The sequence below is a fragment of the Palaemon carinicauda genome, chromosome 10, assembly GCF_036898095.1.
Source record: "Palaemon carinicauda isolate YSFRI2023 chromosome 10, ASM3689809v2, whole genome shotgun sequence".
Classification (NCBI taxonomy): Eukaryota; Metazoa; Arthropoda; class Malacostraca; order Decapoda; family Palaemonidae; genus Palaemon; species Palaemon carinicauda.
The window spans coordinates 140,887,622-140,904,984 of NC_090734.1; the positions used below are offsets into that span (position 1 = coordinate 140,887,622).

The window sequence follows — 17,363 nt, forward strand, 5'->3', positions numbered from 1 at the left end:
GGTGGTGAAAATAGTCAAACCCCAGTTATAACTAAAGACATTTCTGAGGCCTGTTTCCTGCAATGGAATGGAGATGGCTGCATTGTTTAAAGGTTTAAAGGACACTCATGAATGACAGAGGTAAGGGACAGTGACATTGCCCTATAAAACAGGACAATAACCTAGACAGGCCATATTACATATGATCAGCGCCCTAGATCCCTCTCCACCTTAGCTAGGACCAAGGAGGGCCAAGCAATGACTGCTGATGACTCAGCAGATAGACCCATAGGCTTCCCCGAACACCACCTCCGTAGCTCACAAGAACAGTTAGGTTGCAGCGACCAAAGCAACTAACTAGTTTGAGCGGGACTCGAACCCTAATCTGGTAATCATTAGGTAAGGACGCTGTTCTTTCTTTTGCTACTTTTTAAAAGTCCAGAAACTTTATAATGTTATGTTTGCTTTGACATTTGCGTATGTCACCTTTGGTCTCTTTTTCTGTTACAGGATTATCTTTTTTAATTTTAACTAAGTAACAAGAACCAGTGGACTGTTTGGCATCCTTAAAAGGCCCACTAGATTAACTCAAAAGACAAAGAGATACAGCAGTTCACTAGGAGACAAGAAGTGCAATACTTGCACTCAAGGTAGCAACAGGAAAAGGAAAAAGCCCCCTTTATCTCGACAATCAAGAAAGAGGCCTTGACACACCAGAAAAATTAACAAGAAATCAACATAAACTGGATACTAGGCCATGTTGGCTAACAAGACAATACAAATACTGATACCTTTGCAAAATGTGCCTCTGATGCGTCGAAAGAAGTACCAACATACTTTCATCACCGTTTGAACTCAAACAGAAAGCTAGGAAATACTGTACATTGCAACACGAGAAGAAAGAAAATTGAGGCAGCACTATCTCGGTGGATGCATAACAATGAGATGGTACAAAGAAATATAATAAACCCTAATGATATTTAGAAAACATGTTGGAAAATATACTGTAATTAACCACAGATATTGACTCTGACACCTATACAACTGCCAACCATTGAAATTGAATACAAACCCCGTTCATTTTTTATCTAAGCTACCAATGAACCACTCGAGTATTTGTTCTTCAATTGTCCTGAAATCAGCCAAAACAGATAAAACCCCCAAAAGAAAGTAACACCTCTAACGTGATTGTCACTTACGTTGTAAAAAAACATACCAGTTATGGGTACCTTTTCCCTTTCATTTGCATTCAATACACAGACACACACACACTTCACTTCCATAAAGAAAAGTAGGCTCAACAACCTCTTCATACATTCTCACCTTGGATTCCACAAGGTCATATCACTTTCCCTCATTTCCCTTCTTTTTTCAATACCCAAATGGCATATTCTCAACTCTTCTCCCAGTCTCGCTACTGATCCATGCCATTTAATCTCCTATGGGTAACAAATCTGCCCAGAATACCCATCACTCTTTAAAGTAAACAAATTTCTCTCAGCTTCAAATTCATTCCTACCCTTGCCTTTTCTATTCTCATTTTGAGCAAAAGTTAATTGGATTCGTAAGTAAACATCTTTGTAATTAATCACGTATTAATTACGTGAGGTTTGGGGTTGAATGTACTGCGCAAATGTTTATTCCTGCTATCAAAAGGGAGACGACTAACCACATATTGGTTTTGCGGTAGTTTTGCATAATGTTACTTTGTCTAGTATTTGTACCACTACTTGTCAATACAGTTATATATATATATATATATATATATATATATATATATATATATATATATATATATATATATATATATATATATATATATATATGATAAATTTTGCACATTTTTACGTGTTTTTCATATTCAAATAAGCCATATATATTTTTGATATATTAATGTCTGGATTCTCTTAACAACCTCGGGATCACAGACCCAGGCGAAATCTCACAAAGACAAGAGCTTGGCTCCGGCCGGGAATCGAACCCTGGTCGGCGAGCTTATATAGACAGTGACTAACCCACTTGGCCACGAACAAAGATCGGCCAGGAATCGAACCCTGGTCGGCAAGCTTATATAGACAGTGACTAACCCACTTGGCCACGAACAAAGATCTTTGTTCGTGGCCAAGTGGGTTAGTCACTGTCTATATAAACTTGCCGACCAGGGTTCGATTCCCGGCCGGAGCCAAGCTCTTGTCTTTGTGAGATTTCGCCTGGGTCTGTGATCCCGAGGTTGTTAAGAGAATCCAGACATTAATATATCAAAAATATATATGGCTTATTTGAATATATATATATATATATATATATATATATATATATATATATATATATATATATAGATATACATATATGTTTATATATATATGTATATATATATATATATATATATATATATATATATATATATATATATATATATATGTATATATATATATATATATATATATATATATATATATATATATATATATATATATATATCCTTTTTGAGTGTGGATACCTTAGTTAACGTGGTGAAAGGGTTTGTGTATTGCCATGATCAACAAAGCTGTATTAGTCAGAGGTACCCTTACTAGATTGGTTTGCTATGAGAGATCAGAAGTCTCCCATCCACACTGCCCAGCGTAGTAATGAAAATTGGCCAAAACGCAGATATGAATAAGGACATATTTGACGCCTTCGTCCTACAGTAGACTACAAACAGTTGCACTTGTTGTTGTTGTATATATATATATATATATATATATATATATATATATATATATATATATATATATATATATATATATATATATCCTCTTTAAGATAGAATCCCAAAAGATATGGATGATCTCATATGAAATTATGTTCACAGTAATTAGAATTATGGCTTTAATGTCCCTTATAATAATGAGCTAAGCATTTTAAGAAATATGGTAAGTTTATTTCGTTGAAAGGTGATTCCAAATTCTTACTAAAATTATCTAAATCCGACGGAATTTCATAATTTATTTTTCGAGGTAGTAAATGCATTAGCACTTTGCCAAAATGTTTAATGAAATAGATTATTTTGGCCTACTACCAATACGGCCTTTTGCTCCTGAAGAATTCGTTAATTGTTTATTTCCGGTGATTTTTTTTTATATAAATCATTTTAGGTTTGTTTTCATATCCACAGGATATAGAATAAAAGTACTAACTGCTGCAAGTAAAATTATATTTACAGTAATTTATACAATAACTGGAAGACATGATCTGGGTAAATGTTATAAACAACATAATTCAAATCTTTAAACTTTATATTCATACAAAAATAGAATTAATTTTCTATAACATTGTGTTATCTCTCATTTAAGATAAAATTCTTGAGTTTTTTTTTTTTTTCTTTTTTTTTTTTAGGACATTTCTGTGACATTAATCAAGAAAACTCATATTCCAAATATGCAAGGATGTTAGCGACCGAATCCTCCAAGACCTCCAAGTCCAGCTCCTAGACCTATTCCATGGCCGAGTCCACCTCCAAGGCCTCCAAGGCCTCCAAGTCCGGCTCCAAGGCCTCCCAGTCCGCCTCCAAGTCCGGCTCCAAGGCCTCCCAGTCCACCTCCAAGGCCTCCAAGACCGCCTCCAAGGCCTCCCAGTCCGCCAGCTAGCCCGTGCCCGATTCCTCCCAGGCCTCCTCCAAGACCTCCAAGGCTGCCAAGTCCTCCAATTCCAATTCCAGGATCGGCTGAGCGCTTTTGTTCGGCAGCAGCCAAAACCACCAACATTGCGACGACCTGAATCGATTACATCTTTAATGTCTCTCAAAAGTTAAGGTATGCATGTGTTTATTACTAGTGCACGCGACCCGCCAAAAATTACGGCAAAATATTCATAAATATGCACACAGACGTTGAAATCCTATTTGTAAGCATCATAGGTAGGAATCTCATTGCACCATATAAAAACTTGTGAAATACTTGAAATATAAATTAATAACTGATGAAAAATCTATCACGAAAATCAAAATTTCAGGTCTCACCAAGACTTTCATCTCTCTGGATGTGATTGTTGTAGTGGAGACAGGAGGAGGCTGTTGATAACTGTGCCTAAACTGCCCCAAAATCTGGCTTTTATAGGGAGGAGAAACGAAAGAGAATTCGGTATTTTATTTTAGCAATTCGGTTTTAATCTGGGCCACGCCCTCTTATGACTCGTTTAGCATTGACCGTGAATTTTGGTATTTTGCCTTGACAGTTGTAAAAAGATTGCCTTTGTACTATCTGTGCTGGAATAGATAGAAAGAGAAATATATGATGTATGTGTGTATATAAAATACATTTATATATATATATATATATATATATATATATATATATATATATATATATATATATATATATATATATATATGTATGAGCATATATAGACACACGTGCGCATATATTTATATATCCATATACCACCCCTCCACACATACACACATACACACACACATATATATATATATATATATATATATATATATATATATATATATATACCCACACACACACACGTATACACAAATATAAATATGTATATATATATATATATATATATTGTACATATGTACGAGTATGAATATACCCGTATATATATATATATATATATATATATATATATATATATATATATATATATATATATATATATATATATATATATATAACAGCTGCAACGAAATTGTTCATTGGCTACTCTACTCTTGTTAAGGGTAAAAAAGGCGCTTTTAGCTATGGTGAGCAGCTCATCTAGGAGAAGGACACTTCAAAATCAAACCATTATTCTCTGGTCTTGGGTAGAGTTGTAGACTCTGTACCATGGTCTCCCACTGTCTTGTATTAGAGTTTTCTTGTTTGAGGGTGCATTCGGGCACGCTGCTCTATCTTACATCTCTTCCTCCAGATGTTTTTATGTTTTATAGTTTATGTATGAAAAGTCTTATTTAATGCTACTGTTCTTAAAGTATTTTATTTTGATTGTTTATTGCGTCTCTTGTAGTTTATTTCCTTGTTTCCTTTCCTCATTTGTCTATTTTTCCTTGTTGGAGCCCTTGGGCTTAGAGCATCTAGCTTTTCCAACTAGGGTTATAGCTTAGCTTGTAATAATAATAATAATAATAATAATAATAATAATAATAATAATAATAATAATAATAATAATAAATATATATATGCATATATATACATATACATATATATATATATATATATATATATATATATATATATATATATATATATATAAACATGTATATATATATATATAATAAACATGCTTCGTCTTATTTCTGATTATTTAAAATTGGTCTATCAACTTACTACGAAATACATCCTATGTAATATAATTAACCTTCAAATATGTTGCAGGTGTACATAGGTGTAGTCATTTACACCCCTAACTCAATTTTTCTCTCTATACATACAGCAGCATTTGATATATACCAACCTTTTTTCCGTCATTTCCCCCCTGCACCCAGTTCAACCATCCAGATTTTTCCCTTCATGCCACGCCCAACCCTCATGCCCACTCGCCTGCCTCAGAAATGGGCATGATACTCCAATCCTCCTCTTGAATATCATGTCAGTGAGAACTGATATGATCATATCACAATTGAATGGCTAACAACATATTGCTGCACGTACTATGAGGACATTTTCCGCTTGTTTTAGTTAGTAGGTAGTGTAATTATTTCCCCCCTGGAAGCTTCAAATTTCCCCCCAGGTGGAAATTTCCCCCAGGTTGGGAACCACTGATATATACAATGATTATTGACAACAGAATACGATACAGACTAAACATAACACTGAATAAACTTCTGGATTTCCAAAGACAATTGCAAGACTTTGAAATGCCACCAGAAATGTTTTATCCTTCCAAAGTGTTTTTCTGAGAGAGAGAGAGAGAGAGAGAGAGAGAGAGAGAGAGAGAGAGAGAGAGAGAGAGAGAGAGAGAGAGAGAGAGAGAGAGAGATGATCTTTTAATTATATCATTATATCTACTGCTTTAACTATTTAAGGTAGCTTAACCAATCAGGCTATTCAAATCCTCATATTTTCCCTCTATTTTAATGGTTTCTGCAAAATTTTTGCAACCTTCTCTTGAATATTTCCTTCTTTATCTAGATCCTTCGACAATTCTTCAGTAATACGTAAAATCAAGCTGAATGATACATATAACAACTATTTTCAGTTGTCCTTACTAACTAAGATAGAATTCTCGCTTTGGTTGGCCATCGTTTTATTCTGGCATCTTGCTAATATCAAGAGGTGATCTTTTCCGCCTGCAAACTGATTCTAGCCACTTCTGTGCAAAAGGATTATTCGTGCTACTAAAATTGCTGTTTTAAGAAGTATGTATCTATCTTTTTGTCACTTTATATAAGATAATTTTTCCTTTTGCTTTAGTTTTCCTTGTATTTATCTTCCACATGTAGTCTTTCTCCTTGACCGATGGCATATTTTATAAAATGATAATAATGATAATGATAATATTAAAACGTTATAGTAGTGAGGTCTAGAAATATCCGGCAAATGATTATGCGAGAGATCAAATCTATCTGTAAAATATTCAGTCATCTTCCTCTATATTTCAGCCATTTCTATTTCATACGCTGACTTTGCTTTTTACGTATAAAGCCGTTCCATCCCCCCCCCCCACATCATTTACTCTCATTGCCAGGTATTCCTGATCTCCATGTACCATGTAAACGGTGCTCGTTAGATCCAGGTTCTGTTAGCATTACAATTCCAGTCTCACTTCGACCAACCGTAACCGACTAACAATTGGTGGTGAAAATAGTCAAACCCCAGTTATAACTAAAGACATTTCTGAGGCCTGTTTCCTGCAATGGAATGGAGATGGCTGCATTGTTTAAAGGTTTAAAGGACACTCATGAATGACAGAGGTAAGGGACAGTGACATTGCCCTATAAAACAGGACAATAACCTAGACAGGCCATATTACATATGATCAGCGCCCTAGATCCCTCTCCACCTTAGCTAGGACCAAGGAGGGCCAAGCAATGACTGCTGATGACTCAGCAGATAGACCCATAGGCTTCCCCGAACACCACCTCCGTAGCTCACAAGAACAGTTAGGTTGCAGCGACCAAAGCAACTAACTAGTTTGAGCGGGACTCGAACCCTAATCTGGTAATCATTAGGTAAGGACGCTGTTCTTTCTTTTGCTACTTTTTAAAAGTCCAGAAACTTTATAATGTTATGTTTGCTTTGACATTTGCGTATGTCACCTTTGGTCTCTTTTTCTGTTACAGGATTATCTTTTTTAATTTTAACTAAGTAACAAGAACCAGTGGACTGTTTGGCATCCTTAAAAGGCCCACTAGATTAACTCAAAAGACAAAGAGATACAGCAGTTCACTAGGAGACAAGAAGTGCAATACTTGCACTCAAGGTAGCAACAGGAAAAGGAAAAAGCCCCCTTTATCTCGACAATCAAGAAAGAGGCCTTGACACACCAGAAAAATTAACAAGAAATCAACATAAACTGGATACTAGGCCATGTTGGCTAACAAGACAATACAAATACTGATACCTTTGCAAAATGTGCCTCTGATGCGTCGAAAGAAGTACCAACATACTTTCATCACCGTTTGAACTCAAACAGAAAGCTAGGAAATACTGTACATTGCAACACGAGAAGAAAGAAAATTGAGGCAGCACTATCTCGGTGGATGCATAACAATGAGATGGTACAAAGAAATATAATAAACCCTAATGATATTTAGAAAACATGTTGGAAAATATACTGTAATTAACCACAGATATTGACTCTGACACCTATACAACTGCCAACCATTGAAATTGAATACAAACCCCGTTCATTTTTTATCTAAGCTACCAATGAACCACTCGAGTATTTGTTCTTCAATTGTCCTGAAATCAGCCAAAACAGATAAAACCCCCAAAAGAAAGTAACACCTCTAACGTGATTGTCACTTACGTTGTAAAAAAACATACCAGTTATGGGTACCTTTTCCCTTTCATTTGCATTCAATACACAGACACACACACACTTCACTTCCATAAAGAAAAGTAGGCTCAACAACCTCTTCATACATTCTCACCTTGGATTCCACAAGGTCATATCACTTTCCCTCATTTCCCTTCTTTTTTCAATACCCAAATGGCATATTCTCAACTCTTCTCCCAGTCTCGCTACTGATCCATGCCATTTAATCTCCTATGGGTAACAAATCTGCCCAGAATACCCATCACTCTTTAAAGTAAACAAATTTCTCTCAGCTTCAAATTCATTCCTACCCTTGCCTTTTCTATTCTCATTTTGAGCAAAAGTTAATTGGATTCGTAAGTAAACATCTTTGTAATTAATCACGTATTAATTACGTGAGGTTTGGGGTTGAATGTACTGCGCAAATGTTTATTCCTGCTATCAAAAGGGAGACGACTAACCACATATTGGTTTTGCGGTAGTTTTGCATAATGTTACTTTGTCTAGTATTTGTACCACTACTTGTCAATACAGTTATATATATATATATATATATATATATATATATATATATATATATATATATATATATATATATATATATATATATATATATATATATATGATAAATTTTGCACATTTTTACGTGTTTTTCATATTCAAATAAGCCATATATATTTTTGATATATTAATGTCTGGATTCTCTTAACAACCTCGGGATCACAGACCCAGGCGAAATCTCACAAAGACAAGAGCTTGGCTCCGGCCGGGAATCGAACCCTGGTCGGCGAGCTTATATAGACAGTGACTAACCCACTTGGCCACGAACAAAGATCGGCCAGGAATCGAACCCTGGTCGGCAAGCTTATATAGACAGTGACTAACCCACTTGGCCACGAACAAAGATCTTTGTTCGTGGCCAAGTGGGTTAGTCACTGTCTATATAAACTTGCCGACCAGGGTTCGATTCCCGGCCGGAGCCAAGCTCTTGTCTTTGTGAGATTTCGCCTGGGTCTGTGATCCCGAGGTTGTTAAGAGAATCCAGACATTAATATATCAAAAATATATATGGCTTATTTGAATATATATATATATATATATATATATATATATATATATATATATATATATATATATATATATATAGATATACATATATGTTTATATATATATGTATATATATATATATATATATATATATATATATATATATATATATATATATATGTATATATATATATATATATATATATATATATATATATATATATATATATATATATATATATATATATCCTTTTTGAGTGTGGATACCTTAGTTAACGTGGTGAAAGGGTTTGTGTATTGCCATGATCAACAAAGCTGTATTAGTCAGAGGTACCCTTACTAGATTGGTTTGCTATGAGAGATCAGAAGTCTCCCATCCACACTGCCCAGCGTAGTAATGAAAATTGGCCAAAACGCAGATATGAATAAGGACATATTTGACGCCTTCGTCCTACAGTAGACTACAAACAGTTGCACTTGTTGTTGTTGTATTTATATATATATATATATATATATATATATATATATATATATATATATATATATATATATATATATATATATATATATATATATATATATATATATATATATATATCCTCTTTAAGATAGAATCCCAAAAGATATGGATGATCTCATATGAAATTATGTTCACAGTAATTAGAATTATGGCTTTAATGTCCCTTATAATAATGAGCTAAGCATTTTAAGAAATATGGTAAGTTTATTTCGTTGAAAGGTGATTCCAAATTCTTACTAAAATTATCTAAATCCGACGGAATTTCATAATTTATTTTTCGAGGTAGTAAATGCATTAGCACTTTGCCAAAATGTTTAATGAAATAGATTATTTTGGCCTACTACCAATACGGCCTTTTGCTCCTGAAGAATTCGTTAATTGTTTATTTCCGGTGATTTTTTTTTATATAAATCATTTTAGGTTTGTTTTCATATCCACAGGATATAGAATAAAAGTACTAACTGCTGCAAGTAAAATTATATTTACAGTAATTTATACAATAACTGGAAGACATGATCTGGGTAAATGTTATAAACAACATAATTCAAATCTTTAAACTTTATATTCATACAAAAATAGAATTAATTTTCTATAACATTGTGTTATCTCTCATTTAAGATAAAATTCTTGAGTTTTTTTTTTTTTTTCTTTTTTTTTTTAGGACATTTCTGTGACATTAATCAAGAAAACTCATATTCCAAATATGCAAGGATGTTAGCGACCGAATCCTCCAAGACCTCCAAGTCCAGCTCCTAGACCTATTCCATGGCCGAGTCCACCTCCAAGGCCTCCAAGGCCTCCAAGTCCGGCTCCAAGGCCTCCCAGTCCGCCTCCAAGTCCGGCTCCAAGGCCTCCCAGTCCACCTCCAAGGCCTCCAAGACCGCCTCCAAGGCCTCCCAGTCCGCCAGCTAGCCCGTGCCCGATTCCTCCCAGGCCTCCTCCAAGACCTCCAAGGCTGCCAAGTCCTCCAATTCCAATTCCAGGATCGGCTGAGCGCTTTTGTTGGGCAGCAGCCAAAACCACCAACATTGCGACGACCTGATTCGATTATATCTTTAAGTATCTCTCGAAAGTTAACTTAGGAATTAATTTATTACTAGTGTACGAAACCCGCCAAAAATTAGGGGTAAATATCTATAGATATGCACACACACGCTGAAATCCTATTTGTAAGTATCATAAGTAGGAATCTCATTGCACCATATAAAAACCAGAAATACTTGAGATATAAATGAATATCTGATAAAAACTATATCACAAAAACTCAAATTTCATCTCACCAAGACTTTCATCTCTGTGGATGTGATTGTTGTAGTGGAGATAGGAGGAGGCTGTTGATAACTGTGCCTAAACTGCCCCAAAATCTGGCTTTTATAGGGAGCAGAGACGAAAGAGAATTCGATATTTTATTTTAGCAATTCGGTTTTAATCTGGGCCACGCCCTCTTATGACTCGTTTAGCATTGACCGTGAATTTTGGTATTTTGCCTTGACAGTTGTAAAAAGATTGCCTCTATCCTAACTGTGCTGGAGTAGATAGAAAGAGAAATATGTATATATATATATATATATATATATATATATATATATATATATATATATATATATATATATGTATGTATATATATACATACATATATATATATATATATATATATATATATATATATATATATATATATATAATATATATATATATATATATATATATGTATATATATATATATATTCATATATATATATATATATATATATATATATATATATATATATATATATATAATAAATATAATATATATATATATATATATATATATATATATATATATATATGCATATATATATGAATATATATATATATATATATATATATATATATATATATATACATATATATATATATATATGTGTGTGTGTGTGTGTGTGTGTGTGTATGTAAACATATTTATATATGTGTATGAGCATACATAGACATGCGTGAGCACACACACATACACACACACACACACACACACACACATATATATATATATATATATATATATATATATATATATATATATATATAGACCCACACACGCACACACAAACATTTTATATATATATATATATATATATATATATATATATATATATATATATATATATATATTTATATGTATAAATGTATATATATATATATATATATATTTATATATATGTATATATGCATATATATGTATATATATATATATATATATATATATATATATATATATATATATATATATATATATATATATATATATGTATATAGTAATTTACTCCCCTCACTGTTTTTCATCACTCAATACACACAGGAGGATTTGATATATACAACACCTGTAACAAGATTGTCACTTATGTTAAAATATACCCATTGTATTCAACACACACACGCACACACACACACAGATTTTAGTTCCATAAAGAAAAGTAGGCTCAACAATCTATTCATGCATACTTACCTTGGATCCCGCAAGGTCAGATCACTTCCCTCATTACCTCCTTCCTCCAATACCTGAATGACATATTCTCTATTTTTCTCCCAGTCTCGCTACTGTTCTATGTCATTTAATCTCTCATGGGTAACAAATATGCTCAGAATACCCATCTCTCTTTAAATTACACAGATTTCACTCAACTTCAAATTTATTTCCTTTCCTTCTCGGTTCTTTCCCCATCAGTTGAAACTAGCTGTTTAAAATATTTCCCTTCAACTGAAGGATACCAGACCGGTTTAAAGAGATTACAATACCGCCTTTGTCTCTCTTCCTTATCCTGCAACTAACCACATTTTCTCCTCTTCTCTGCCATACAAGTTCACTATAAGGCTACGAATGAAGCAAGAGCCCGTGACAGAACAAAGCTGCCTGAATCTACAATAACTACTAGAACAACGACCTTGCTTCTCTGTCTCTTCCACCATCCACCATTTTTATGACTATTTATTTTTCCACTTGCTGTAGACATATTCAAGTTTAATATTGGACTGAAGTGTATCTTGGATGGAGGTTTTAAGCTTTCTTTGGAAGTATAGAGTAAGCATTTTAATGCTGGGGTCACACTTGGGCGATACATCCATAGCAATGCGATTAGATGTGGATTTTAGCTAAATTTTGATCATATCGCCACACATCCCCATTCATCCCGGGTGTGTTTCATGCTAAAACCCATAGACCAAGATGAGCGTCATCACATGTGCGATACATCCCAGTTTGCCACGCTCCGTTGCTACACTGGCAGACAAAATGAAACCTGCTCCATTTTTTTTCACCTAGCATGCGGTGATGGTCGGGCACCTGCGGTACAACACGTGAATGGAGGTAATGCATCACATTATCTGTTTTTTGTTCCGCCGTTATTGTTATCCGAATTGCCTCTCAAAACTATATATGTGGTATACCTCCCTATGAAAAATGTGGCAGCATGCATCACTGTGCTTGCATTCAGCACTGATATACAAACTAGGAGCGGCGGTACGCCATCCACGGTCAAGCTTTGTATATGAACACTGCATTGATTAATTATGGTTAAGATCTAGTATCATATTATATCAAATTATAATAATAACTCCCTTGTACAGTTTTGAGAATTATAAATCCAAATCTACCTCAAATTGAGAGTGTGTGTGTGTGTGTGCGTGTGTACAATCACTGCCCAAAGATAACCGTCTACTCTATTTGCTTCATCTAAAGATCCTATTCATTGGTGGTGCCTTTTTATGTATGGGACTCCCGTGGATCACACATGCTGCGATCCATATCGCATGTATACCGCTTACACAAAGATCATTCCCGCAAAGTGCCCTACCAATTGAGATGTTACAACTTGCCCACTGCGATGAGATCCCATATACAGCGGTGTATCATATGGCGATGTATCTCCATGTATTGCCCTTATTGCTCTGTGCCAGCAATGTTCATCTTCCCTGGTCCCGTACTCTGCATTATGAGTCATGTATGCCGCGGTGCCTTGCGTTTCGAAAAATATGTGCTGGAATAAAACCTGAAAGTGCCTGAGGTATTCAAATTTTCTGGATTTTACTGTATCTCCTCTGATGCCCAAGGCCTACCGCGTAAGTGTGTCCCCAGCATAAAGCTCATGACTAACTTGGAGTTTAACCAGCACTTTTTGAGGTTGTAATTCTAGAAATTATCATATTACCAGTAGAACTTAGGGATTCATTCGATAATATTGTCTTAATTGGTGAAGATCTGGTATTCTGATTTACTTTCAAAAATATAGGGTCTGGAGAAAAATGGTTTCTTACAGGGGTTTAAGCAACATTTGCCTTTGTCCACAAGCTCTATTGAAGGTTTATTAATGGTTTTGATGACTTTTTTTGAGGATCTTATGTATAGGATTACTGAGAGTTTGTATTCAATTTTGAGATGCATCCGGATGAGTAAACAGGATTTTTTTCGATGTCAATGCTTTGTTGTAGCTATCGGAACCATTTCTGAATCTGGCAGGATAAATTTTAATATCCTGTCTGCATACATGAAATTATGTATATATATATATATATATATATATATATATATATATATATATATATATATATATATATATATATATATATATATATATATACTGTATATATATATATATATATATATATATATATATATATATATATATATATATATATATACATATATATGTATATATATAATATATATGTATATGTATATGTATATGTATATATAATATATATGTATATATATGCATATATATATATATATATATATATATATATATATATATATATATATACATGTATATATATATATATAATTTCATGCATACATGAAATTATGTATATGCTATATATATATATATATATATATATATATATATATATATATATATATATATATATATATATATATATATATATATATATATATACTGTATATATATATATATATATATATATATATATATATATACATATATATGTATATATATAATATATATGTATATATATGCATATATATATATATATATATATATATATATATATATATATATATATATATATATATATATGTCAGACAGATGCTTATTTTTGAGTAAGTTTCATATGCAGAAGGTTTGTGTATGTTATTGATGTCTTTATTTGTGGGTTTTGTTAATTGATAAGAAATGGGGAGACAAATGCAGTTAGTAGTAATTGTAAAGATATAGAAAGAGTTGTGGAGAGACAGGAGAGTGAACGGGAGTTAGGTAGGATGTTTTCAACTAATTTCGCTGACTCCAGGGTTCTTTCCCGTAAACAACCCCCCCAAACGACAGGATCCGTTCTTGAATGTCGAACGGAACATAGACGAATGAGACGTGGAAGCCGGGAAAAAGTCACGTGATTAAGGATAGCTTGACACGCCCAGGACGACCATATATAAGCAACGAGAAGACGGCATCTCGCCCTCTTCCTAGTAGTCACTCTGTATAATAGGTCTAACGACCTACTTAACCTGCCGGGTCTCCTTGACGACAACACATGGCGGCTGCCTATACCAAATTGAGGGACGGCGATTACGTAGAATACTAAAGCAGCCGAGAAATTACAGGGGAACAATTACCCCTGAGAACGAAGGACGACGAACAAAGTTACTACGCCCGCACCTGAGTGTCTGTGAGTGCGTTTGGCGAGACGTCCCAGAGCGACCGAGAGGCGTGACGTCCCCGAGTGACCAAGGCGTGTCTAGAACTTCGCGCCAGCCTTCCCAACACCTGACGAAGGCTTATACTTCAGCGACGACAGTAGGCCTATAGATGACGTTTAGGCCTAACTAAACCAGGATTCACCAAATTCTCCAGCCAGTGTCAAGACGTCTGAGTTCATCACTAAGTGTTAATGTAGAAACCACGCTTTTGTTTTTGACTGCTTGTAAGTGCCTGTTCAAACCCCTTTTTATGTCTAGTAAAGAAAGAAACCAGCGTTCGTATCCCTCACCCACGAAACTTTGCTTATGTAAACTCCTGAGAGAAATTCAATTAATATTAAACTAAAGGAAGAGGTAAGATACTAGACTAATTAAGAAGTTATTGCTAACTAAATCAAAGACATCTTCACAAATGGTGGCATCGTTAAGGGATACTGTGCCGTGTTGTATTAAGTTTGAACTAATACTGGCTTTATTTCAGGAAAGTGCTGAAACCCCCTTTTATGTGTCGAAGAAATACAAAACAATTTCAAGAAAAACAGAGGGAAACCAAAGGAGTCGTGAACCCATGGATATGTGAGTAGTTTGCATGTTTTCGTTCACTCTCTTGTTTTGTATAAATACTGTCTCTCTATAGAATAGGAAGTTAGGGCATTTGTCTCTCGTAAGAAAATTTTGGTGTTTTAATTTTTCCTTTTTTTGTGATATGAGTCTGGACAATATTTTCCAAAGACTTACACAATATCAATACGACTTGAGATTAACTGCAGACAGACGGTCGCGAAGTGCTAGTGTAGGAAGACGTCAAAATCTGACTAGAAACCGAAGTTCGAGTCCGGTAAGAGCAAATATTGCCGATATGAATTCCGCTGGGCTGATCACACAAACCACACGGTTTTGTGGAAATGTAAGTAGGGATAATCCCGACAAACAAAGGTTAGAGAAATACAGTGTGGATAAGTGGTTAGCGGACACAGAGAATAGGATCGCTAGTTTTAAAATAACTGACGATGTTGCAAAAATTAAACAGGCAATGATGTTAGTCAACGTAGACGTAGGGGATGCTCACCCTACATTAAACGGTAAGGCCTTTGAAAAAATTACCACTTTCAACGAGTTCAAGGAGGAATGCAGACTATTGTGGCGATCGGCCAAGGAGACCGATCGGTTGTTGAACTTGTATAGGTTTAACTCGGCTAAATTTGAAGGTGATTCCATGCCTAGTCTGTATACCCAGGTTCTGAATCATTTAGGAGTAGTTAAGGAAGACATTTTGTCATTACCCACAATCACGGTAGGAAACAGAATGCAGTTTAGTGAGGATAATAACCAACTGGTGGATTTAGATGAAATTTTGACTTATATGGCCTACGGTACATTGTATGCAGCCTTTGGTGAAAGGGAAAGGAAGGCTTTCAAGGACCTAAAGTTAGATCCTGCCCAGAAGCTCACAAAAACGTTGAGCCAAATCCAGGAAATCATCCAGAAAAACGAGACCCAAATTGAAGAGGTCACTTTTTCGGCAAATACCAAGCAAAGAAGGTATCAGAATTACAGGGAAGATAAAAATAACGAGACCGGTAGGAATAAATATTACCATAAAAATTATCAAAATAACCAGCCCCCTTACAAGTCAAATGAACAAAACAGAGGAAATTATAATGAAACATATAAATCTAGAGGGAATTATCATCATAAGGGAGCTAGACCAAAGAATAGGTATTGCCAGTATTGTCAAAGAGGAGGTCACACAGACCAAGAATGTTGGTACCAAGGTAAGAAACATAATAAACCCTCCGAAAATACTCCTCAGGTACAGGCAAGGGATAACTCAAACCCTACTAATTACTCCGAAGAAAAACAAGGTAATAGAAAGTGACTAGAAGAGCAGGATAGGAGTCCAGGAAATAGGGAAACCAAAGAATGGAAGGATGTTGCAGGTAGCGGAGGTACATCCACGTTGCCAGCAACATATTTATCCTTCCGACAGCAATCATTACCCAAGACAAATATCAAGATAGAAGGTAAAGAATGTCTTAGTTTGTTAGATTCAGGAAGTACTGTAAATCTCATAGGGCTCCATACCTTAACTGATTATTTGAATATACCTATTTCTGCAATTAGGAGTGAGGATACATTAATTCAGGGGATAAC

At 34.4% G+C, this 17,363-nt stretch overlaps 3 protein-coding genes across 3 annotated transcripts in view; all 3 read right to left on the minus strand.

Annotated features, from left to right (window-relative positions):
- Positions 1-1,337, minus strand: part of LOC137648288 (glycine-rich protein-like) — a 4,853-nt gene extending 3,516 nt beyond the window's left edge. The window contains exon 1 of the mRNA XM_068381216.1: positions 1,303-1,337. Coding sequence (XP_068237317.1) covers positions 1,303-1,337 — 35 coding nt within the window. The remainder of the gene's footprint in view (positions 1-1,302) is intronic.
- Positions 1,338-3,340: 2,003 nt separating this feature from the next.
- On the minus strand, positions 3,341-8,103 carry LOC137648289 (glycine-rich protein-like). The gene is made up of 3 exons (XM_068381217.1): positions 8,069-8,103; positions 3,980-4,067; positions 3,341-3,734 (listed from the first exon to the last, which is right to left on the minus strand). Exons 1-3 carry the CDS (start codon positions 8,101-8,103, stop codon positions 3,411-3,413), a joined length of 447 nt encoding a protein of 148 aa, XP_068237318.1. The 3' UTR covers positions 3,341-3,410.
- Positions 8,104-10,164: 2,061 nt separating this feature from the next.
- On the minus strand, positions 10,165-13,497 carry LOC137648290 (probable serine/threonine-protein kinase vps15). Its single transcript, XM_068381218.1, has 5 exons — positions 13,351-13,497; positions 12,944-13,051; positions 12,006-12,058; positions 10,801-10,888; positions 10,165-10,558 (listed from the first exon to the last, which is right to left on the minus strand). Exons 1-5 carry the CDS (start codon positions 13,495-13,497, stop codon positions 10,235-10,237), a joined length of 720 nt encoding a protein of 239 aa, XP_068237319.1. The 3' UTR covers positions 10,165-10,234.
- Between the last annotated feature and the right edge of the window lie 3,866 nt (positions 13,498-17,363).

Bases quoted from the DNA above. Each gene is read 5' to 3' on its own strand.
- LOC137648289 (XM_068381217.1), bottom strand. From the start codon at position 8,103: ATGAGGGAAAGTGATATGACCTTGTGGAATCCAAG. The intron at 4,068-8,068 runs GTGAGAATGTAT...TCCCTATAAAAG, and splicing joins ATGACCTTGTGGAATCCAAG to CCAGATTTTGGGGCAGTTTA. The intron at 3,735-3,979 runs GTGAGACCTGAA...TAATCGATTCAG, and splicing joins CCAGAGAGATGAAAGTCTTG to GTCGTCGCAATGTTGGTGGT.
- LOC137648290 (XM_068381218.1), bottom strand. From the start codon at position 13,497: ATGACTCATAATGCAGAGTACGGGACCAGGGAAGATGAACATTGCTGG. The intron at 13,052-13,350 runs GTAGGGCACTTT...TAATCAATGCAG, and splicing joins AAGTTGTAACATCTCAATTG to TGTTCATATACAAAGCTTGA. The intron at 10,889-12,005 runs GTAAGTATGCAT...TCCCTATAAAAG, and splicing joins CTGACCTTGCGGGATCCAAG to CCAGATTTTGGGGCAGTTTA.